General features: G+C 46.2%; 1 protein-coding gene across 2 annotated transcripts in view; it reads right to left on the bottom strand.

Moving 5' to 3' along the window:
* Window positions 1-252: 252 nt before the first annotated feature.
* Window positions 253-24,256, bottom strand: part of PMP22 (peripheral myelin protein 22) — a 32,344-nt gene continuing 8,340 nt past the window's right edge. For both annotated transcript variants that reach the window (XM_073310398.2, XM_073310399.2), the window contains exons 4-5: window positions 8,253-8,393; window positions 253-1,888 (exon numbers count right to left, since the gene is read on the bottom strand). In XM_073310398.2, the coding sequence (XP_073166499.1) occupies window positions 1,722-1,888; window positions 8,253-8,393 (308 nt within the window). In that variant the 3' untranslated portion in view covers window positions 253-1,721. The remainder of the gene's footprint in view (window positions 1,889-8,252; window positions 8,394-24,256) is intronic.

Genomic DNA, 24,256 nt, shown 5'->3' on the forward strand with positions numbered 1-24,256 from the left:
GGCCATTGGGCCCCCGAGGCTATCCAGAAAAGCCCATCCCGAGACCCGGAGACTGTTTGGCTGCAGCCTGACCACTATGCCTGCTGGCCCCTGAGCAATGCCCACTTTACAGGGATACTTCCTTAAACAGTAGGGTGGTGCGAGGCTCAAACCCAGTAACGAGGTACTCAGATGCTACGGCAAAGGCACATAAGTAGATCAATTTGGTGCATTCACACTGTAGCCCTGAATAAATAAATAAAGCTGAACCAGTTGAGTTATTCTGACTTTTATTTCATTGCTGCTTAGTCCACACAGTCGGTATAAAATCAGAAAAGCAAAGCAAAAAAACCAATAAAAAACAAACAGAATGTCTGGAGTCTTAGCATCAGAAGGCACCGTATATGAATCTACAGTAAAATGCCCATACAATTCATTGCCAGACACACCTCTGAAGCACAGAAAGAGGATTACAGAAGCCGGACTCCAGAGGATGAAGACCTACGGGTTCCATCCAGAGATTTGTTTCTGCTACTCCTGACCATGAGGGAAAAAAAACTGGTTATAAATGCTTTTATTAAACAATAATACTAAGAGCAACTTGTCTAAGTACAAAAGCAGTTATAGACCACTTATATTACATAGAATTATTTATCATTTCTATCTTCTTTGTTTATCTCATAAAATTGTTAACTGAATTTCCAGTGAGTAAGGTTAAATGGCTAGTGATATAAGGAATGGCAAATAGATAGCACCATTTCACATATTTGGTATTTTATTTCATAGATATATATTGTTTTTGATTCTTTCCCATCTGTATCTACACGGCAAGGAAAAAATACATTTCAAGGTCATAGGCTACAGTTCTTGGGTGGTTTGGGTGTGTGGGGATGGGTATGTGAGAGTTTGTTATACACAAGGCCTAACACAGGAAAGTATTGGTGTTCTAAGGGGAAACTTCCAAAAGAAAAAGGGGTTAAGGTACACTTGTTTCAGTAAAATTTCAATGGACCTGGTAGGTAAAAATTTTAAACGTGCCTACGTGACTTAGAAGCCCAAGTTCCCAACTGGGTGTGGTTGGCAAGTTAATGGGACTTGGGCTCCTACATCACTCAGGTGGTTTGAAAATTTGGCTCTGTGCTCCTAAATTCCTGAGGCATGGTATTTATACATGCACTTCAGGTAATAGGATCGTGGCACTTTTAGGAGGAGGCAGATCCTCAGCTGATGTAAATGGACATCGCTCCATTCAAGCCACTGGAGCGACCCTGATTTACGCCATCTGGGGATCTGGTCTGACTTGGGGTTTCTTTGGTGGGTTGCCTCGCGGTGGGAGCTTTCAAAGAGGATTCCATTCGCATTCAGGGTAAAACAAAAACAAGGACCCAAAAAATACTGCACTCTTGTTACACTGTTAGGAGTAATAGTTCTTTAGGCACTTCTTTAGGCTTTAACACATAGCAGATGATCAACAAAAGCAAACAATACTATGTACATATATGTAAAAAGTGTTATAAATAGGTTTTTTAAACCATAGATACTATATACATCTTCAATTAACACAGTAACCCTTGGTGTGTTTCCTTTTGGGGTTTTTTTGGTTGGGTTTTTATTTGGGGGGTGGGGGTTTGGTTAACTTCCCCCCCCCCAAGTTTTGTCATCTTTTCTTCCCCTGCCTCAATCCCCTCCATGGACATCATGAGTGCCCTTGTCTTGCCCCCCCCCCCCAGCCTCATGCTTCATTATTCGCGCTTCCTCAAGATGACGTAGATCACCCCGCTGACGACGGCCAGTGGGAAGGCAACCCAAGCCAGGATGTACGCAAAGCCGAAGGAGGTATCACTTGTGTCAGGCTGCCAGTCCGTGTGTCTCACAGTGAAGATGGCTGCACCACTCATCACGCACAGGCCTAGGGAGAAGAAGTAAATATGGAACAAGCTGCACTGAGGATGCTCTGTGTAATGCAAGAGCTGCCCTTGCTTTCCTGGCCGGTGATGCTGGCAGGGACAATGCTGAACAACACTGATTAAACCCACCCATCCCACCTATAACCATGTGCCACAAACAGAGAAGCCTGATCAAAAATCTGGGTGTATGGGGATGCAGCTGAAAAAAAAGAACCGAAAACCTGCTGTGGTTTAAGAATGTAGGAGTTGATCAGAGCTCTGCATTCATTTAGGATTTTTGGACTGACATAATCAAGCTCGGCAATCACACTCGTGAGACCTGCTCATGGAATCTGATCTATTAAAAGGCAATATCGTTTGTGTAACCTATACTCTTGGGGGTGAACTTTCACTCCCAGGGGTACTCCCACTGAAGTTCACGGGACGAAGTGCTTACCAGGGTAAGTAAGGGCTGCATAATCTAGCTAATGACCCCACCACAGCGTACTGTGCGTGTTCCTCATAGACAGCTCTGCCAATGCGCCTCAATCCTGGTCTGCACCACTTGCCTATTTTACAATTCCTGAGCCTCTCTAGAGGAGAGATCACCCATCATGCCCACTTTTGGGATTTCCTCCAGCCAACTCCTGTTTCATGTGATCCAAGCCATGATTCAAACCCAGGGTCTGCAGGGTGCATGAACCAATGTTCCAGCTACAGAACCAGGCCAGGAGGACACATTTTGTGTCTTGAGGAATTAAAGCTCATAGGAGGGTTAGATACCTCAAATGATTTCAATGGGCCTCAGATTTGATACATGGGGCATTCAATGTTCAGGTCTTTTCTCTGAGCAATATGGCAGGAGCCCAGATTCATTTCCAAATTCTTGTGCCTTGTGTTAGGAGGGAGAGGCACAGAATTTCCCAAGGTCACTCCACACCTGCTGATGCAGTGATGCAGAGAGCCGTTCTGCATTTGAAATCTAAGCGTTCTTTAAAATGGGCCCCTATCCAAGCTTATTTGGTAGAGGTGTGCTCTCAGTCCCCCCTTCTAGTCTCCTCCCCATGCTCTGTGATCAGCTCACAGATGGGGGCAGGAGAGAGGAACACAGTGTCCAAAGTACATCACTGCCACCCTGGGAAGAGTTTCTAACTGTCATGGGATGAGTACACTGTCTCTATTTCCCAGCTTCCCCAAGCTCAGGGCTGCCAAGGATCAAGCCTGTGAGTCCTGTGTTTATGGTGGGCCAGGCATGACCCCTCAATCACAGCATCGACCAATACTCCAGCAGGGTCGCAAAAAATATCCACATTGGGGGCTGCAAAGTGCTCACACAAAGCCACCACTATCCCCCGCCAAATACAAGGGCTTTTAGTTGATCCCCGCAATTCCATTATCCATTCACGGTGCTATCGAAGCCAACTCTGTTCCAAATCTCTCCACCGGGCATCAGGACCACCTACAGCTAACCGCAGTGCTATTTGAGCTGTTATTTCACTTCACACTGCTCCTTTGTTCACAGAAAGTGCAGAAGTGGGAATATGTTTAATTAATAAGCTGCTGAATGCTGTTTCCATTTTCCAGGCACAGAAGAGAACTCCTACTGCACTGGCCCATGCAAAGAAAGCAAAATGATTGTCTGTTGACTCTGGTGGGATAGAAAACCAGCAAGCGACCATTCCAGAGCCACCTACGGATGGTTAGAAATACTGCAGTCAATTGTCCATTGAAGGAATCTGGTAGAAGTGAAGAGATGACAATGACTGCGTTTCTCTTGGAGATACAGAATTAGTGATTCTGACCCTGGGAATATACTCCGGTGAGTAAATTTCAGGGTAGGGTATCAAGAGAGCTGGGGTATCTTTCCCGTTCTGATGCGTACCTTGTGCAACTCCTTTGGGGTTTGATTTTCAGCCACCTGATGGTGCCGTTCAGTGCACAAAGGCATGTGCATTTGTGTGAATACCAATCTTCCAAGGGGCACTGTGATGTCTTAATTACCTGATGTCTGAAAAGCACTTTGAGATCCTAAGACAGAAGGGCACGTAGAAGTGCAAAGTACTGTAAGGTTATCCTGACCATACCTTGCCCTTGATACCCTATCTTCTGTAGCTCATGGTAGCCTGATGTGGCAACTACTAGGCTAGAACAGCCATGAACTAGGAAGAACTTTAAGTCTAGCCTCCCATTTGGGATAGAGCAGCGTGGGGAAAACTTGAATGCTGGGCTCTAGCCAACGTTCTCTTTTGGGAGCTTCAACACCAACATTCCCCTTGTATGGTCAGAGGAACTGTCCTTCAGAAGAAAGTTTAGCTCGAGTTCCTTGTCTGTTCTCACCGGTCTTAGGGTACCAGGGTTATCTTGCTACTCAGTCTACCATCCCCCTGTTGCACACAAGGTGTTCCAGCATGCAAAGCGGCGTGCAAGCTGTTGCTGGGTGCAATAGCTGCGGTGTTTGCGTGCGCAGCCACCTTTACCTCTCAGGGCTTTGCAAAATGCCTTGAGATGCATGGAATGCAAAAGTCAGTCAGTAAAACCAGTCTGTATCTGACAGAGCCTAAGCCACAAATTAGCCAAGTGTGCTGACTGCAGTCCTGGGCACTAGGGAACAAAAAAAAGACAAATGAAGTCCGAAGAAGAACAAAAATTATAAAGGGGCCGGAAAGATGGACTTGCAAGTGTTCTTTCAGTCTGCCGACAGCCTGATTCTTCTTACACTTACACTGCATGTGGAATCCATCTAGAAATATTTGCAGCGTGTAGACACCCATGATAGATAGGGAGGAGTTTTTAAGGGTGGCGGAAGGGGGTCCAAATTAGGAATAACAGGGCTGAACTCACATCTAAGAATCTTTAGGCAGACAGTCAGGAAAAGCTTCCTAACAGTGAGATCTAGATGCTGGAATAATCTCCTAAAGGGAGGCTCACTGCATGGGTCCTAGGGAACATGCTCTAGGTGTACCCAGCACTGGCCCAGGTGGAAGGACTAGATATGAACTCATAAGTCTTGTCTATCCCCAATGCCTACAATTCTGTATGTTCCACGAGGCAGAGATACACGAAGGGACTATGAGCTGGGTCACCTCACCAGAAAGCAGCAGCAATGGTGAGAGACGAGCGTCTCCCCCGAGCTGAAAGGCCCTGCATGGATTGGAACCAGCACAGCCGTTTGGGAACATCAGAGCTCCTGCACTTGACAGCCCATTGGCTTCAGCCTCAGCACGGCTGATGAGTCAGGCTCCACAAACAGAGGAGTTTACACTGTGGATCCTGGCCCTGCCAGGGTGACTCACCCAGTCAGTGGGTTGCCCTGGAAGCAGGATCATCTGAACAGACAGTGCCAGGGCTGAACGATGTGTCTGGGAAGAGACATCTCCTCACCTCCCACAGAGGCACTTTGCAGCAGCTCCACCCAGCCGCAATGGAATTTCCATTGCTCAAACTAGCCTTGACAGAGACCTCTAGCAGGAAAGACACAGGCAGGCGATGGCCCGTTCCTGAAGGGATCCTGAATCACGGCTCCTCAGGAGTCAAGCCAGGCCTTTCCAAGGCTATAGAGAGGGAGAAGACTAATATCCACAAAGACTGGATGCCACAGGAATTTGCTCTTTTGGCTTTAAACCCCAGCCCACCTTTTTTGGTGCATGAGAAAATCTGAGAGGAGGGCAAGGGGAGACCAGCCGGCTCCTCTGAGCACGACTGCTCAGCTCTGGACCAGACCGCTCTGAAGGAGTGGAGGACATGGATTCTAGCTGCTGTTTACAAACAGCTATCCTGAAATTCAGGATAATGAGGCCTAACAACTGCCCTGAGCTTCTCCATACAGAAGTAGGGGCACGCACTCAAGCTCTTATTGTATCCATTTCTTTTCAGCCTGTTGCTTCAACAGAGGCAGAGATGCTGACGGAGTTGATTTAGGATGCTGCTGCCAGCATTTAGTTCCAGCCTAGCCAACAGCAAGGGTATGAGGACAGCGGTACCTGTAGTGCTGGGGAAGGACATCCTGTGTTTATCCACAAAACAGGTAGGTGCAGGCAACAGGGGTACAAACACCCCCACCCCACTGCCCGCCCACAAGCTGCCTCAACCCTGGCTTGGGCAAGAGGGGAGTTCAGTCGCTGTGGCCCATTCACTCTTTGCCTTCTTCTGGGACCTCAACAAGGAGCCCATCTGGCTGGATGTGGACTTGTGTCCACTAGGCAGTGGGCTCGGCCAGTTAACCGACACACACACACACAACCAACCATCCCTTGAAGTCAAGGCTCCCATTCTCTTCAAAGGGCATCAGACCAGGCCCTTCGCCTCCTCCCTAGCTGCTGGTATGTTTGCATGCTGTGAAGAAGGGACTGGAAAAGTTTTTGATCTGGGCTGAGGCCAGGCCTGTGACTCAGAGAGGACATGGATAATTTGGATTACAGGCTCCAGGGTTAGGGTCAGATCCTTGCCTGCACTTACCGCTGCATGCAGGGCTTACTTACAGAGAAGGGGGCTAGCACAGCAGGAAGCCCTCTGGCTGGGGGCGTGAAGGTGAGCTGTGTAGTCTGGCTGGACCCCAGGATCTGGTTCTAACCTCCAGTGGAAAGATACCCTTTTCCTTCTGCATCTTGAACAGTGCTGAGCACATCATCTGCTCACCACCATCATTAACAACAGGCCATATCCCTGTGTGTGTCCCTGGAATCATCAAACCCTTTTTCACCCATGTGCAGAATTTGAAAGTCAGATACCAACAAGAGAACCACATCCAGAAAAACCCTGCCTGCAGAAGTTACAAGCAGGAGAAAACAACTTTTTGGAGCAAACATAGCGCAGGGCATACCACTCAATAAGGAGAGGGATGCCCACTGCGGTCAGAACTATTAGATCGATTCTCAATTGGAGAACTTCATTACTAATGTAGAGTGCGTGGTTAACTATCAATATCCATTTTCTTTACTTGAATCCAGAGCTGTAATGAGTTATTAGACAAAGCCTCTTCCAGAGATCATTGCCCAATATAAGCTCACCACCTGCGTGAAGTCTTTCTACACAGGATGTGTAATAGGTTTCATACCATTCTTGCTACGTAGCTTTGTGCTAAACTTTTCCAAGTCCCTTCTTCGCAGCCTGCTCACTTGCCAGCCACTAAGGAGAGAATTCTAAAACTGATTGGGAGCCTTTCCATTAACCTCAGTGACCTCTGGATCACCTCCCAAGGTGCTTTTGGATCAGTGTGTCAAATAAAGCTCTGGCCAGCAACGTGGCTTCTGCCCTTGAGTCTCATGCTCAGATTGTTCTCCTTTGGGAATATAAATTTCACAAGAGCCTATTTGCATAATTTGGTTCTTTTTGATTTAACTCTTAGAAATCATCTGCATAATTCTATACTAGGCAACCTAACAGACCCCTCTGTGTTTATGGCATCTACGTCTAAACAAGAGCTGTACCTAACTACATTTAAAAGAAACAGGTTTTCAAAGCTGAACTATAGCTAAGACTTAGATGATGCAGCTGGATATGAAAAGCGGCGGTCTAATTTCGTAAGCTGTAGTGGCCCTGGCTGAGACGGAAAGCACTGTGCCCCCCCTTACAGCACGCCTATAAAGAACGTCTTCTGGGGAAGAAGTCACATGTCTCACGCTGTCAGTTTAGGAAGCCTGACTCTGTTCAGTATGAAATCTAGGAGATGCAAAGTCCCTGGGGCAGCCTAACTCACTGCAGGCTGTCAGCATCCAGTCTCTCAGCTAAACAAAAGGAAGATGTAGCTACTGGGCCAAACTCATCCCTGCTGTAACAGCACAGAAGTCTATGGAGTTACCCCAGTGTCTCTGCAGACCCTAAAAGGTGAAGAAGAGGGCATTAATTATGTGCCCAGCCTGAAAGGCACAGGGGCTGATTTTCAGAGGGGCTGAGCACGTGTAATTCCCAGCGAATTAATTGGGAGTTAGCACCTATGAGGGCTGGTGCACTTGGGTAGAACCAGGAACCTCTGGGGCTAAAAGCAGAAGCTGCTGCAGCTTGAGCTAAAGCCCTCTAGCAGGGACTATACCAGACTTCTAACCTCCGTGGATCTGGCACAGAGCGGGGACCACATAACACACACGTATCAGTGGACTACAGACCTATACATCTGAAGGCAGAATTGTGCCCTCCCATTCATGCTCTGTTCTCTTCAGTCACGTAGTGTAGGTGCCAACTCAGAGGCCTTCGCATTGCAGCTTCTAGAAAAGCCAATTCCCACTGCCCCAATCCTAATCCCTTGTCAACTAAAACTAACTAATAGCCAAACAGAGCCCTCTTTGTTATTCAAGAGCTTGCTTGTCTGTCATTAGCCCTCATGCCTCCGCCCGAGAGCGTTTTCCCCTTTACGTCCTCCAAGCCATCGCCCATTTATCACTCCCCACTTACCGGCAAGGATCTGGAAGATTCCAGTAATGTAAAACCGTCCACCCTTGGTGAGCGTAAACAGCTGGCAAAAGAATAGGAACAAGGACAACACGCTGAAGATAATGGAGAGGATCATCATAGCTTGGACAGACTGCAGCCACTCTGGGGAAAACAGAGAAACACAGTCAGGGCAACATTAGTTACAGCTGTGATTTCTCTGCATGGATCAGCTGCTGCTCCTACTAAAAAGCCTGATTCTGACGCCATTAAAGTCCACGAACACCTTCCCATGAACTTCATTGTGCTCTGGATCTGGCTCATAGGCTCTTGCTGAGCACATGTAACCTCTTGAGGATCCATGGGAATGACACTACTTGCCTCCGTTCTTGCATAGCAAGGAACAGCCCTTCTCTGCGGCCTTGCAGGATTGGACTGGCGAGATCTTTTTTCATCTCCACCATTTGCCATTCATGGGAGAACATACGTCCTTCCCTTATCAGACCCCAGGTCATCACAAGAAACCCCTGCAGAAGCCAACCCCAGTTACACAAGGAAGAATGGCTCCAGGATTTCTAAGGGCAAGCCGGCTTGGACAAATCATGGTGTGGTCCCAGTGTAGTCACACAAAGCACAGTATGATCTCAGTACTGCTCCTGGGTACCTACCCAAGGGCTGGCATGGGGGGTACAATCTGGTCTCAGGGCTAGCCCTGGGTATAGCCCTACCCAAGTGCTGACATGCAAGGCAACCAGGAGCTCACTCTTTAGCGATTCCTCTTGTCCATATTTGCTCAGCATTAAGAATGAGATTTTTCAAAGCTGCCTAAAATATCTGGATACCCAATTCCTATTTCCCTAAAGTGAACAGGAATTGGGCATCAGTCCATTAGGCAGCCCTGGAAGTCCCACTTTAAATGGATTATTTTCTTGGTTGCAACCACTTATCTCATTTCATTCTGTTTGGAGCATCTTGTGCTATACAGTCAGCAACACCCAGTAGTCCTTCCCATTTGAGGATAAAACAAGGTGTAATGGGTAACACTGGGATCCTGGAACACGCCACCAAATCAGTGGGCAAGGCTGTTCATTTGTAACTTGAGGAACATTCATATTAGTGGGTCCACAGGGACTCAGAGCCTGATCCAAAGCCCACAAGAGTCAACTGAAATATTTTCATTGACTTCAGTAAGCTTTGGACCAGGCCCTGAAGAGAAACACGAAAGCCATTCTTAAACAAGACAGACAATAAGCTGGCCAGCTCCTAGGTGATATAAATAGACAGCTGGTATAAACACTCCCACTTACACCCTTATGGAACTAAGCCCTTAGGAAAGACACTTTATCGTAGCTAAGTTTGAAGACTGGTAAAGAGATTAGTCAGACCAGCCCCTCCATGAGTCACTGCCCAGCTATTTCCATTGTTCGTGGGTGTGTAACTCCCCTTGGAAAGCAAAACAAATGCTACAGCAATGACCCAAAATACTGCAACTAGGGACCATTACAATATCATTGTAATAAACACTGCAGTAGTGGCTTTTTAAATAAAACTTGACATCAAAATTCTTTATTATCCTGAGATCTCAAAGCATTTCAAGTTAATCAATCACGTACAGGAAGCAAGGATCATCATCCTCATTTTATTGAGGTGGAAATTGAAGCACAGAGCAGGGACGTGAGTTGCCCAAAGCCATGTACAGAAAATACATGGCAGACCCAGGAACATAACCTACGGAGCCAGCTGGTGTGAACAGATGTAGCACCACTGACTTTAATTCACACCAGCTGAAGATCTGGCCAAAGTCTCAAATCCCAAACTTGTGCTCTTCCCTTGCACTATATAATATTGCTCCCACCCTACGTTTTAAGCCGTGTCCCAGCTTCAGTAAGACAGCCAGCCAGCCATTATTAAATCTGCACCCTGCCTGCTTATTTGTTTAGCCACATGACAACCAATGACTCGTCTTCTGTGTCCAGCTGCCTCCACGCTGCTCTAGTAAAGCATTATGCAATGGAAAGAAGCTATTTTAGAACACAAAGGTCAACTGCTGCACTCAGTGACATGGATGTTACTCCCACTGAAGTCCATGGGAGCTGCACCTGTGGAACTGAGAGCAGAACTTCCCCCAAAAATTTAAACACAGACTTCAACCAGAACTCGAATTGTAATACAGGCCTGCATCGTGCTATTGTAGACAGCTGTGGAAGAGTCCTACAGAATTTAACAGAAAATGATCACTTCACTCTAGACTTTTTTGAAACATCCTATGGAATAAAAGAAAATACTAAAGGACAATGCATACTAATCTGACTTGGTTTAATTCCATACATTTTTAGAGGAATTTTCATGGAGCTGTATTGCATTTCTGTAGTTCTGGTAGTTTCACTCCTTTTGGATTTTTGCCCCACAGGGCTCTTTTAAAGCTTACATATGTCATAAGAGCAGTTGGGTTAGCCCCACGGTCCACACCCAATTCCAATTTCCTTTAAGATTATCCTGCCCCCGTAAAGTTCCATACAGTGGGCCAAATTCAGGTCTTGATCACACAAGTGAAATGAAGTCAACGAGAGCTGCTCCTGTGCATGTCAAAGCACAGTTTGCCTCATTATTCTATTGTGCTTCCTATCCCAAAGCGCTGTGCAGAGTTGCTCTGAGCTATTAAAAATAAATAAATACATAAATAAATAAATAAAAAGCTGCTGTATTTTATTCCAGAGGTGGCTGCATCTCAGTGGTGAGCAGGCATCCCATTATATACCCGTTTCTAACAATATTTGCCATCACTTAGGATGCAAGGGTTATCACCACTGTAAGCAAGTAGAGTACCAATGATCACTTTATGTTTTAAATGCCATGCACATGAAACGCTCTCAACATCTAGTCAATCTCAAGTCCTGCCTTAGGTCAACAAAACCACAAACTCTGCACTTTCCTTCAGATCTTTTGCCACTCGACAGCTCCTTGAACATAGCCTTGTTATCAGTGAGATAAGAGCTGTTGAAGTACCGCTAATGTAATCAAATAATAAATCAGGCTATGTCTACGCTTAAAACACTACAGTGGCACGGCTGCAGGGTAGACACTCGCTACAGCGACAGGAGGCATTTTCCCCTCACTGTAGTTAATCCACATCGCCAGAGAGGCGGTGCTAGGTCAACAGAAGAATTTTTCCTTTGATCTAGTGCTGTCTATGCCAGGGGTTAGGACATCTTAACTGCCTTGCTCCGGGAGGGGATTTTTCACACCTCTGAGGGAGACAGCCATGGTGACAGAAGTTTTCAGCACAGATCGGCTCAAATCATTGAACTCAGCCATAGACAACTGGCTATCGGGAGGAGCAATATAGCGACTTCAGCACATCAGCTAACAGCCAGTGCTGTTAGGAAAAAGCAGTATGGTTTGTCTGTTCTCAGGGGAACATCAATGGAGAAGGGGCGGGGAAATCACAGTGATAAGCACAGTAACAATCTTTCTTGTTGTTTTCTCGCTGCCATGTGAGCCTTAAACTATCAAATAAGGAGAGATGGTTCAATACACCAGCTGGCTGATTAAAAGCCTGCTGCATTTCGCTCTTAATATAGGATCTGAGTCAAAGTCCAATGATGATGATGCCAACTGGAGCCTTTCCTGATTTCAGTGGGCTCTGGATCAGGCCCCTAAATCTTTTTCCTTTGGCGGCGATTAGTTTATGAGAGGGCCTTCCAGAGAGCAAAAAGTTCTGCTGAGTTAGAGGGTGAGGACCCCTTGAACTGCATCCCTCTTCTTGGTTCTGCCACCTGAAGGCTTTATACCAAATGTGCACATTCCCATGCTAATAGCAATCCACGTCATAGGGATACACAGGCAGCCACTGAAAGCAGCAAGAATAGCCACTGGTAAGTAACAGCCATGGGGTCTAGCAGACAGTGCTCTTGACTGAGACTCAGGAAGCCTGGGTTCTAGTCTGCGTCTGTACTCAGAACCTGCCGTTTGATGCGGCTCTTGGCCTCCTCTATAAAATGGGCACAAGGACACTTGCCCAAGTTAGTGAACTGCTTTGAAATCAACAGATGAAGGCTAGTATTGTTAATGGAGGCAGGTGCCCAAGTCTCAATGAGTTTCAACTGCCTTAATCTCTTTTGAATATCCCAACCTCCAAGTGCAGAATGCTATTGTCCAATCACTGCCCCCGAATTACATTAACTCTCCTGGTTTAGTATTATAACCTACAGATGGGTCTATTTTTCACTTTATAAATAAAAAATAACTTCCAGTGGAAAGATTTGGGGCTAATGGAATCTACTATCGGCTCCTCAGAATCACGTCATCTCAAACGGTTGTTTGTGGCTTCCACGGTGGATTGAGGGGCTTAATCTGAATTTAGGTAAGCATCTATCCAGCCAAGTGTTTGCATCCTTATTTCCAGGAGCAGATGGAAGGAAATACACTGGAGGTGGGAGGGGAGGGGCAGCAGAGGAGAAGACAGCGCACCTTGTGCCAGGGGTTTTTTAGAGCCCCCTTTCTAACACTAATTAAGCAAATGGCTTTTGGGAAAGGCTGGAATTATTTGAAGGGCTGCCACTGAAATTCTACTTAGGATCTGCAAGCCCATCCACATTCATCCTGCTTCTCACACCCTCACCAGCAATGAAGAGTCTGCATTCAGAAATGTGAAGTTTTGCTGACGACTCGTGCTGTAGTGTAGACTCCAGTTCAGTCTGTCAGAGAAAGGAAGGGTTGTCCTGTGGTTAGGACACTAGTCTTGGACTTGGGAGAGCTGGGTTTGATTCCCTGCTCTGCCACCTGTGAGACCTTAGGTAAGCCATGTTCTGTGCCTCAGTTTCCCCACATATAACATGAGGGTAATAACTCTTCCCTACATGAAACACTGTAGAAGTGTCAGATAGTTCAGTGATGGTCACCACAGAGAGCTATGAGCCCTGCTGGGGTAACAGCAATGAAAGCTTAAAATGAGCAGGTATAATGAGAACACAGCTCTGTGCCATTCACTTAATCATCATTTACAGTTTGGCAGAATGAGCACAGAACAAGTGGGAAAGGCGACCACTCAGGTTTGTGAATGACGACGCAAGGTGCAGGACAAGGGAGAAGCCACCACCCAGGAAGCGGATATGCTGTGAAAAATGGTCATCGTAGTGCCATTTTCCTGACCTTAAATTTAATTCCACAGTAAATTACAAGTGAAAAGAATCTCGAGGTAGATTTGAGCAACCTGCCTGCTTAATCTGCAAAGTATTAAGTTCAGCACATCATGTGAAATGGTGACAGGCACAGAACATACCCATGTGCTGTAGTTTGCAGCTTATAATGATACTGTATTTTGTATGCATGGGGCATCCTTCCTCCTAAAAGATCTCAAAGCCCAACCTGTATACAAGTGGCACCCCCAAAATGCAGCCACCTATTGGGAAGAAGGCATCAGCCAAGCACACAGCCATAGCACACAACATGCATACACAAAGCTAAGGGGAAGGGAAATTCCTGACCAAGAATGTTAGGGCAAAACTCTACGGTTTCAGGGCCATGGTCTGGAAAAGGTCAGCAGGGTTCATTAAAAACAAGCCTCTACTTTTTGAGCGAACGGGCTAAGCCGGTTAGTGGGAGAGACACCCCCCACCCCACATACTCTACAAGTGGGTTGCAGAGGCAGGATCTTACTTTTCAAGCAGTGTCTGCTTAAAGAGGATGAAAACCACAACACTGTCAACCTTACAGCAGCTGTAGCTGCTGTAAGGTCCGTAGCATAGACATAGCCTTAGTAATAGCTAGAAAATACACATGAGGGTGGCCATCTGAATGAAAGAATCTTCTTGCAGTTGTTGTAATCTAGGACTCCTACACACGTCCCCTAGCTCAATCCAGATACAGTTCATTCATGCATGGCTGGTTTGTTCGATACCAAACACCCTCTAGCCAAGTGTAGCAGGCAACATCTACACCAGTCACGGGGTGTGACTGCAGTCTGTCGATGTACCCAAGCTAGCTTTAATCTTGCTAGCTTCGAGCAATGAAGTCGCAGTATGGGCTTCAGTATGTCTTAGCTGCCTGAGTGATTACCTAGGGTTCCAGGAAGACTGCCACAACCCCTGCAGAAGCCCACATTGGTGCGGCTTCACGGCTATTGGTACCCGTGCTAACGCGATTAAACCCAGCCAGGGATTGTCTACATAAACTGCAATCACACCCCACGATTGCAGTGCAGACGTACCCTAAACCTGTAAAGCAGCCAGAGATTTAGTGGGGTTGCTAATCCGCCTGCATATTTTCCTATGTAAAGGCTGGCACCATAAATATGGTAACTTTCCCTCTGCTTTGTTCCCAACCCCCCACGATCCCTGCAGCAATCAGAGAGGTTTGTGTTAGCCTCCCACTGATGCCTCTCTGAGCAGCCTGTGTAAGGAATCTCAGATGGATGTTTCAGTGCTGATCCTCAGAATGGCAAGTACCACACTGTTTTGGTTCGTGCCATTCCAATGAGGCGGTCAGGTATAGCATGGTACAAGTGTTCCCGACAGATCTCTGACTCACACTGTGGCTGGACAGACTCCCAGCAATAACAAGTAAAGAGGACACTGGAGAGCAACAGGAGTCTGGAATTAAACAATTCTAAAACTCCACTTCGCAGGCAGGACAGGACTCCTTCTGGAGAGAGGAGAAGAGGGAATTGTTCTCTTTAAATGAAAGAATGAAGAAAATGCAGCCAGGCCCCCTTTCATGTCTGCCTCCTCTCCTTTATGGACTGGTAAATATAAAGGAGCCCAGAGGCACTTTGCAAGATTCCTGACCGATAAAGGTGCTAAGCATTACATGGAGGAGCTTTCCAGTGAGGCTATATCAGCCCGTGCAGATGCCTTACTGCTGCCCTGGCTTCTATGCCCAATCCCTTTGTGTATTAGGGAGGCAAACATCCCAGGGAGTGCCATTTGAGATCACGGACATTCCTGAACACTACTCACCCATTTCCCTGTGCAGAAGAGCAACACTAACCACGCCCCATGGCCATCCAAGAACACTCGCTTTGTAGCACCTCGTACCAGGAGAGGTGGGGTGGTCCTGCAAGGAGCATGCTGCCCTAGAAGTCGAGGTGGGGTGGTCCTGCAAGGAGCATGCTGCCCTAGAAGTCAGGAGACCTGGATTCTGTTCCCAGCTCTGCAACAACCCACCCCTTTCTGGGCTAAGGTTTCCACTCCCCAGTCTTTGTCTGCCTTGTTTAGAGAGGAAGTTGCACCAGAGTGACCCTCTTATTCCAGCATAGGGGTGGCTTAAACCAAAGTACAGAACTGCAGATCAGAGTTAAATTCCTTCTCTGTGACTCAGTTTCCCCCATTGTAAATGAAAATAATAATTCTGAGATCTGATGCTAAGAGCCAAGTATTACTATTATGCCCCTTCCCAAGCAACATAAGCTAAACTGAAAAGAGTCTCTCTTATACTAGAATCGGAGTGTCCACAGGGTGTGTGCGTGGAGGGCGGTATACTGGTATAACTATCAGTTTATAGGTGTGTGTCCAGCACCTAGCACAATGGGGGCACGGCTCTTGGATGAAGTTCTAGGTGTTACTCTACTGCAGATACCACCACCACCACTCTGCTGGGGAGACTGGTATGCATACCTAGCAGTGTTCTCCCCAGGACATTTGATCTCTTAAACCCACTATCCACAATGCTGTTTAACAATGATCCCTGCTCTCAGTTTTGTCACGTTTCTTGCAAGAAATGTTTTTGCCTATTGTTGCATTTACTGTTCCATCAGACTAGCCTAGGCTTCTGTTCAATAGGCATTAGCTTAGCTTATGGAAAACGGAACAGAAACCTAAGGAAATCAATCTCATGGACTCAAGTATGTTCCCATGACAATATCTTGTACTTTGCCATCCAAGGATGCAGAAGATGAATGAACTGAGCTTCACAACCCCTCTGTAAGGCAAGATTTCATCGCCATTTTCCATCTGGGGAAACCGAGGCAGCTAAGGCTAATGGTCAGGATTTTCAGAGCAAGTGAGAGATTATTTATGTTGCACCCCACCCCACTCCACCCCAGTCACAGACCAGGCTCTCACTGTCCTAGGTGCTGTAGAAACACAGCAAAACGTAGTCTCACAACTTCCATCAAAACTAATAAGAGTCATGTATCTAAATGCCAAATTGGCTTGGAAAATTCCAGCCAGTATTTTGGGCACCAAAAGATAGTCACCCACAGCCAGATATTTAAAGGCATTTAGGTGCCTAAAGATGCAGATAAGCACCTAGTGGGAATTGGGTACCTAACTATGGACCTCTTAGTTCCCTCCCAGGGCTTCCTCTTTTGCTCCATTTCCTTCCTTCTAGCTGTGGATCATTCTCCCACCTTGTCCTCTTTTCTTTGCCTCATTCTTCCCTCCTCCTTGCCTTTCCCTCCAGTCCACACTGAAAAAGGCCCTTGTCCAGAAGGCTAAAGCTCTAGAAAGCTCCGTAGACTCATATACAAGTGCACTGCATAAACAGGGCTGTGAAAGACACAGCGTGCCTTCCCACTCTGCAAGAAGATGCCATTCTGGGCTTCCGAAAGCAGCAGATCATTGCTACCATGGCTAGCTAGATTGCACCTCCCCCCACCCCCCCGGGGGGGAAAAAACAGCATTTCCCTGCTACTCTTGAGGAATCCTCCCAATTCACGATACACAGTGGCCAGACCTCTGTGGTTTGGATCCACACTAACTCAATCCATTTGGACCCTGAAGGTTGACATCTAGATTTTAAAGTGCCCTGCTGGCACTGGAAAACTGGAGGCATCAAGGAAAAAGCTAAGCATCTTCTCACTGCCAGCTTCATGATGTCTCAACTAGCTTCTCGGCAAATCCCTGGGGTTCAGGCTCGTGAATCTGTGGCTGGGTTTTGGCACATGTGGTATCTCCTGAGAGCAGCCAGGATGGAAATGCAGTGCGCCTTGGGGAGCCCCTGCCAGGCAGAACAACTGAATCCTTAGTGCACAGTGTCAAGGTATGAGGGAGATATTTGTATCATTTCCTCTCTATCACTCACATCATCTCAGCAACAGTAGTCAGGGGAAATCCTGCTGCTGTACAGAGATGGGAAAAATCTGGTGTAGGGTCTTATGGGAGGCCAGGTTGTCTGCGCCCTCTGTGCACAATGATGGGGCGGGGGAAAGCCTTGCAGAAGGATGATCTATAGTTAAGACACTTGACTGAGAATCAGGAGATCTGGGACCTGATTCTGCTCTCAGTTACTCTGGTGATTTGCAGAGAAGCTAGCTGATATGTCCCTTTGACTTCAGTGGAGTTATTTGTGCTTTACTCCAGTGTAAGAGTGGAGAGAAACAAGTCCTTGGGTTCTATTCCCAGCTCTGCCTAGGACCTGCTGGATGACCATGAGCAAGTCACTTAATCTCTCTGTGCATTGTTTTTTGTCATCTGTAACATGGGTATAATGATGCTTCCCTCAACCACTGGAATGGAGCAAGGATAAATTCATCGCTATTTGCAAGGTGCCTGAACACTACAGTGATGAACACCGCAGAAATGCTTACAAATAGAAGTTAAGGTCTTTCATTGCCCTTCGCTCTGCTAAGCATGTCTATTCATGGTCAGACAGGATTCGGCCCTCAAAAGAGATTATGAGAGATATGCTAGCACCACCAGATACTTCTTCCTAACTTGAAGCCAGTATCAAATACAGTCACTGAGCCAGATTCACTACAATGCTCCAATACAAAGCAGCCAAAATCCACTTCAACAAAGTGGTGCAAAGCCACTTCAGGCTACTGGTGAATCTGTCCCAGACATCCCTCATCTGCAGGAAAGTAGTATTACAACAGGACAATGAATTACATTTGTTCTGCAGCACAAAGAAGGACACACAGAAGGTGACATTAGTCACTTCAATCCCAGAAGTCACTGGAACTTGTCTGAAAAGATTATACATGAACTGCAGCACACTGCAATCTGCATTAACGACTAACGCAAGGAATCTTCCGCCACAGAAAACATTCACCCCTGACTTCACCCCAGGAAACTCCCACTGATGTCAAAGACAGGGATGACTAAGACACCCTTGACACTACAAATTTATGTTTTATTTTTAGCATGTCACCAGTATCGTAAGGAACATCATCCAGCTGAAATCTATTGCCCGGATCCGGCAAAGATTTAGGCATGGGATTAGCTTCATGCCTAACCAATTCAAAAAAAAAATTATATATATAAAAAGGAGTTTCTAGCACTACACCCTTCCCCTGAGATTATGTCTACACTGCAGTTGTGGGGCATGACTGCCGCTCATCTAGACATACGGGAGCTAGCTTGAATATAGCTAGCACAGGTTTGGGGGCAACATGGCTGCAGCAGCCCAGGCTTCCATGAACCCGCCTAGAACCCTGGGTAATTACTCAGGCAGCTAGCCTGCTCTGCTCTGGCCTCACTGCTCCAGTACCCAACCTTGCCAGACTAGAGCTAGGTCAGGTATAGCTACACAAGTCACAGATGCACCCAGTGATTGCAGTGTAGACAAACCCACAGTCCCCCCCCAACAATGTTCGTGGTTTTACAATCACATTTTTTCCCCAGATACTTTTTTTTTTTCTTTCCCCTGTTGCTGGGTAAAAGAAACTCCAACAGGGGAAACTAACTCGCGATACAGGGGAATGCTGAAAGACTAATTATTCAGTTAAATTGAAAGAAGAGGGAGAAAGATACCATGGACTTCTAATCTCATACAGTTACAGGAACGGCAGGTGTTCATAACAAAAGTAGGTAGAAAAACGTCAGACAAGTGTAGCTTTTAAGCTGACAACATCCTTTTGATATTTTCAGTATAGAACATTGTAAAAATTGGACAGAAAAGTAAGATGTTCCTATAGACCACGTAACAAGAGTAAGATTTAATAGCTCAAGCTTTCATGAGCTACAGCTCACTTCATCGATGAAGTGAGCTGTAGCTCACGAAAGCTTATGCTCAAATAAATTGGTTAGTCTCTAAGGCGCCACAAGTACTCCTTTTCTTTTTGCAAATACAGACTAACACGGCTGTTACTCTGAAACCATTTAATAGCTCTACATTCTTGACTTTGCCCGGTGGGAAGCAATTCCAGAGCTATGGTTGCCTAGATGCTAGTAGACACTGGGTGGATTCTAACCTCCGTTAGGCTGGTATTATCCTGGAGGCACTCCATTGACTTCAGTGGGATTACTCCACGATTACAATGGTGTTACCGCCATCAGAATCTGTCTCTTTTTCATAGTGAAAATTCTGATGAGCTTGAATTACTGTAAACTGAGACATTTAAACGTAGCCTGCAAACTGCATGGGACCAGCCTTTGCATGTGATCATTAGTACATCTAGTCTAAAGACAATACGATTCCTGGATTCTATTGTAAGAGTGCTAGGCGTTGCATTGGCAAAACTGACTACAGCCTTGTTAATGTCATTCTGCTGCTGTCTGGCAAAGCTATGAGCAGTGGCGGGGTTGGCTGTCTTCCTGCAGGCTCAGAAAGGTGACACTGCATTAAGTCACATTTGGAAGGCTATCTTTGCAACCTGAAACACTACAAACCTTTCAAATGTTTTAAATAGACACATTTTGCAGAAATTAATGGCGTAGGCCCCACCCTGCCATGGAAAGCATCCACCTCTCCAATGAAACAGATATTTTAAGACTTGGTCCAGCTTTTCCAATCCAGATTTGCACCAGGGTAGCCGAGTAGAATTTTCCTGTATCCCCGTTTCCATGATGCAGCTCTTTTTGCCCATATGTTTGATTTATACTTGCTGCCAATAACAGAATGAGACACTGTGTGACACTTCTCTTTGGGGCAAACCGGTTTAATGCAGTTTTCAGTCATGGGTCAAGAGCAACACCAAAGACAAGTCTGCAAGGAAGATCCCCACACAGAGCAAATAGGACTTTTTAAAGACAATCTGTGGTACTCTCCTGAAATGTCGGTTCCCAGACTACATTACACAATACCTCACTGGGAAACTTGGTCAAGGGTCTGCTCTGGTTAAGCTACTACACTCTGGGTCAAATTCTGCTCTCCATTGCATCCATATAACCGGCCTCAGCTCAGATCACTTGCACCCATTAGCAAGAGCATCAGGAGAACCTGGAGAACTCTAGCAGATTAATCTTGAACTGAATTTTCAGCTGGCATTAGAAGGCAGCACTTACATGGATTTCCAGGGACGTGGGCCAATTTACACCAGCTGAGGATCTGCTCCCTCGTGCAAATTAATGAACTAACAGGATAGGAGACTCAATGCCAGCTCTCTGCCTCCATTCATATCCTACACTGGAGTTACTCCTAATTTAGAGTAGTGTGAACAAATCAAAATAAGGAGCTTAGGCATTTGCAGCTAGGTGGACAATTCTCCTTCTGGGTATTTACCTTTCCCTGCTACTTGGTCTCTTTTGCTCTGTCACCCTTAAGTAGCTAATTGAAAAGAAAACCTGTATTAATCTGCACTAGGACTATATTTCACAAGATGACATTGAGAATACCTGTTACCTTTTAAACACACTTAGATAAAAACGAAACGAAAAAGATAAAAAGTAGTTCTGAATCACAGAAATGGCAAATCCATTCAATGAGAAGGCTATGAAGCAGTGTGTATTTCTGCATCATGTGTTTCAAAGTAGATATGAATAGTGGAACTCTTATTAAGAATAGCAGATAGGTCAAATTGCAGGGCTCACGGTATTAGAGAACCATAACACAAATGCTATGTTTCTTTCCTGCTTCTCCCGATCCAAAGAAAATCCATCTGAAGCCTCAGTCTTAGGCAAGGGCAAAATTTTCTTTGCCAGTCTAGCGTGGCTTGCTGTCAAGTATTGTGCACCTATTCCACATGCACGGCTTCCACTGCCCTCCCTGCTTTTCATGTGGGGTTTGTGTCACAGCAGTGTGATTAATCACTGCAAATTCATGGAGAGAATTTTCCTCCAAAAGACGACCTCTCCAGCAACTCAGAAGCACTGTCTAGTGGTCAGGGCAGGGGACCTAGGAACTCCAGATTTCTAATCCTGGCTCTGCTGCATGGCTCTGTCTCTCTCAAGGCTTGGCTGCACTGGGGTTTTTAGCCACCAATGTAGGTACATTGCTGTAGCTGCACCATCACGAGCCATCTCCCTGAGTAAATGGTGACTTGCGTTGGCCTGGCTCCCATCTATGCAGATTATAGACTGGACACTCATCAGTGGATGTGGAACACTCACCACAGCAGCAGGAGGGGGCCTAAGAGTTTCTCTGCTTTCCTGGGAATTTAGGGTACTCTGAGCTAGGCCAGTCCCAGCAGCTAGGGACTGCTGGGGCCCAGGGGAGCACTGGACATACCACCTTTCCCCTTCCTCACGCCAGCAGCAGCAGGGAGCCACTATTATGGCTCTAGTCTATGCCACTCAAGGATCGCTCTACAAGGAGGAAGCCTTCCAAGGCTCAATGCAAGGTTGAGGGCCTGGTGTGCCAGTGGACCAATGCAGAGCAGTCAGTCCAGGATCAGAGTCTGTATTGCTGTGAGGTATCCAAGTGTCATGAGAGCCGTCTTCAGAACGGTCAGTGGAACCCATGGGTGGGCGTGTCACAGGTCCTGCTCTGTGCCCAATCCATAGAAGGGTAGGAGTTTCTTACGGGCCTGCAGCAAGTGAGCCTTGGCTCTTTTAGTTCAAGCTTAGCAGCTTATGCTTTTAGCTGTGCAGGTCCCTCTTCCAGTCCCTGATGTATGGACCAATATGGTGGTCATCATATCAGCAAACTGGAAAGTCCCTTTCCTCCCGTGGTGCTTAGTAACCATCTGCTTTGCAGTCTGCAAAGTTCCCATAGGATTATTTTCAAAAACCAATCCCTTCAATTACCAAAGGATACCCACAAACCCAAGCAGTGACCAAGCCAGCCAACAAAGTCACAAAGTGGCAATTTGAGGAACAGAAAGAGGAAACAGGAAAAACATGTTATCAAACAATCCTGAAGCCAGTGGGGATGGGAGGGGCAGGGTTGTCCATTTAAAGATTCCATCAAAAAATGTTTGAAAAACATAAAAATTGGAAGGTGGAAAAAATCTGCACATTCTTGTGAAAAATTCTGTTTTTTGCAGGGGGGGGGGGGAGTTTGAAAAGTTTGAAAAATTCTGTCCAGCTCTACTTAAGAGCTTTAAAACTCATAGGGTCAAAAACCTCTGCTGGCATAACTCTAGACTTTACTAGATTTACACGAGTACATAGGTACTGGAACTAGGGGTTCTGCCTGCCTGGCTTGAAGTGTTTTCCATTATATCCAGGGTTTACAGTTTTGTTCAATGGCTCTCAGCCCCCACACTTTACAAATTGTTCCAGCACCCCTGCTAGTTGAGAATCTGACCCATAACCTGTTAAATATACAATTCTGGGATTCAGTGCTGAATTCCTCAGATAAATCTGCTCCAGGAATGCCAAGCAGCTTAAATTAAGCAGCGATTGCAACATTTTTGGCATAATTCTCAGCCTCTTGACAAATGACATTATCTAGCAAGCAAATGCTGCAAACAAAGCAATGAGCCCACAGACATGAAAGCCAAAGGAACGGGGCATCCCACACTGACTGTGATGCTTACTCGTCTCCGAACGTCCTTCCATAGTATTGCAACATGCCTGCCAGACTCGTGTGCTCCGGAAAAAATTCCTGAAGTCATTATTCAGCTTCAACCGGGAGCCAACCCACCAGCTGCTGAAAGTTTACAAGTTCCAAATGAGGGAACTGTGGGCTAGTGGCTTGCACCTAAACACTAGGAATCAGGAGAACTAGGTTCTGTTCCCAGATATTTAACTTCGGGGCTGGTTGTGCCACCCACTGATTTCAAAGGCATGACCTGCATGGCACAGGAGGATGGGCTGAAATGTCAAAGGCTCAGCACCCGCCACTGGGACCGGATCTTCCGGTTTGCTCAGCTCCCATGAAAGCACCTAAACAAAGACTATGTTCTCCAAAGCACCCACCATCTCCTGCTGGGAGACACATAGCTTGGCTTTCAGCGCCCAACATTCTAAGCTCTTCTGAAAATTCCAGCCTCAACCACCACTCGGTGGAAGTTGGACGAATTCAGCTTGTTTGATTTTGAGCAAGTTCCTTAGCCTCTCTTTGCCTCCATTTTCCCCATCTCTAAAATTTATGAAGCTCTGGGATCTATGAACAAACAATTATTATGATGTATTTGTAGCACCTGGACCAGGACCCACTGTGCTAGGTGAGGTACAAACACAGACTCCGCTCTGCAGAGTTTCCAGTCTAAGTATGAGCACTATGCAATTGATGTGGAGCCCAATGAAGTCAATGGCAAAACTCCCATTGGACTTCCAAAGTGCAAGATCAGGCCCTATTTTATTGCTAACAATTATGATAATGTTGCAGGAGGTGGTACATGAGATTAGCGAAAGAGAGGGGGGAAATCTGGCAAGTGATTACTCTACAATACAGACTTAACTCTTATGGCGGGTTGCCCGGGGGCGGGTGGGGAGAAATCATCTCTACTAAAGGACTAAGTTCTGCCAAATTCTTCAGTAGGAATTTCATATCCACCCCCAAGGGCGGAATTTAGTGCCACATTATTAAATGTTGAGCAGTGTCTTTGACAGAGGCACAGAAAAAAGTTTTCCTAAAGCTTTTTAGGATACTGTGCAACAGGCATGGTGTATGTATTGAAAACATATTTCCATGAGTCTCCCCTGGACTCTTGTGGAACATACTTTGTATTGGCGGTGGGGGAGGGGGGAAATAAGTATACTTTTAGCTAATAGCATAGAAGATGGAAACAATATGCTGAAAAAATTGAAAATATATTGGGGGGAGGGGTTAATGTGATTTATCCCCCCAAGAGAAAGAGCATTTAAAGTCTCTGATTCTCTTGGGGTGGGGGAAGGGGGGAGTTGTCCAGCACCTAGGTTCCTGACCTGAGACCCAGGCTCACTTCCATGCTCCACCACAGACTTCTTGTATGACCCTGGGCAAATCGCTTAGTGTCTCTGTGCTTAGCTTCCCATCTGTACGGTGGAAATAATACCACTGCC

Source organism: Lepidochelys kempii, chromosome 14 (assembly GCF_965140285.1).
Source record: "Lepidochelys kempii isolate rLepKem1 chromosome 14, rLepKem1.hap1, whole genome shotgun sequence".
In the NCBI taxonomy this organism is placed as follows: Eukaryota; Metazoa; Chordata; order Testudines; family Cheloniidae; genus Lepidochelys; species Lepidochelys kempii.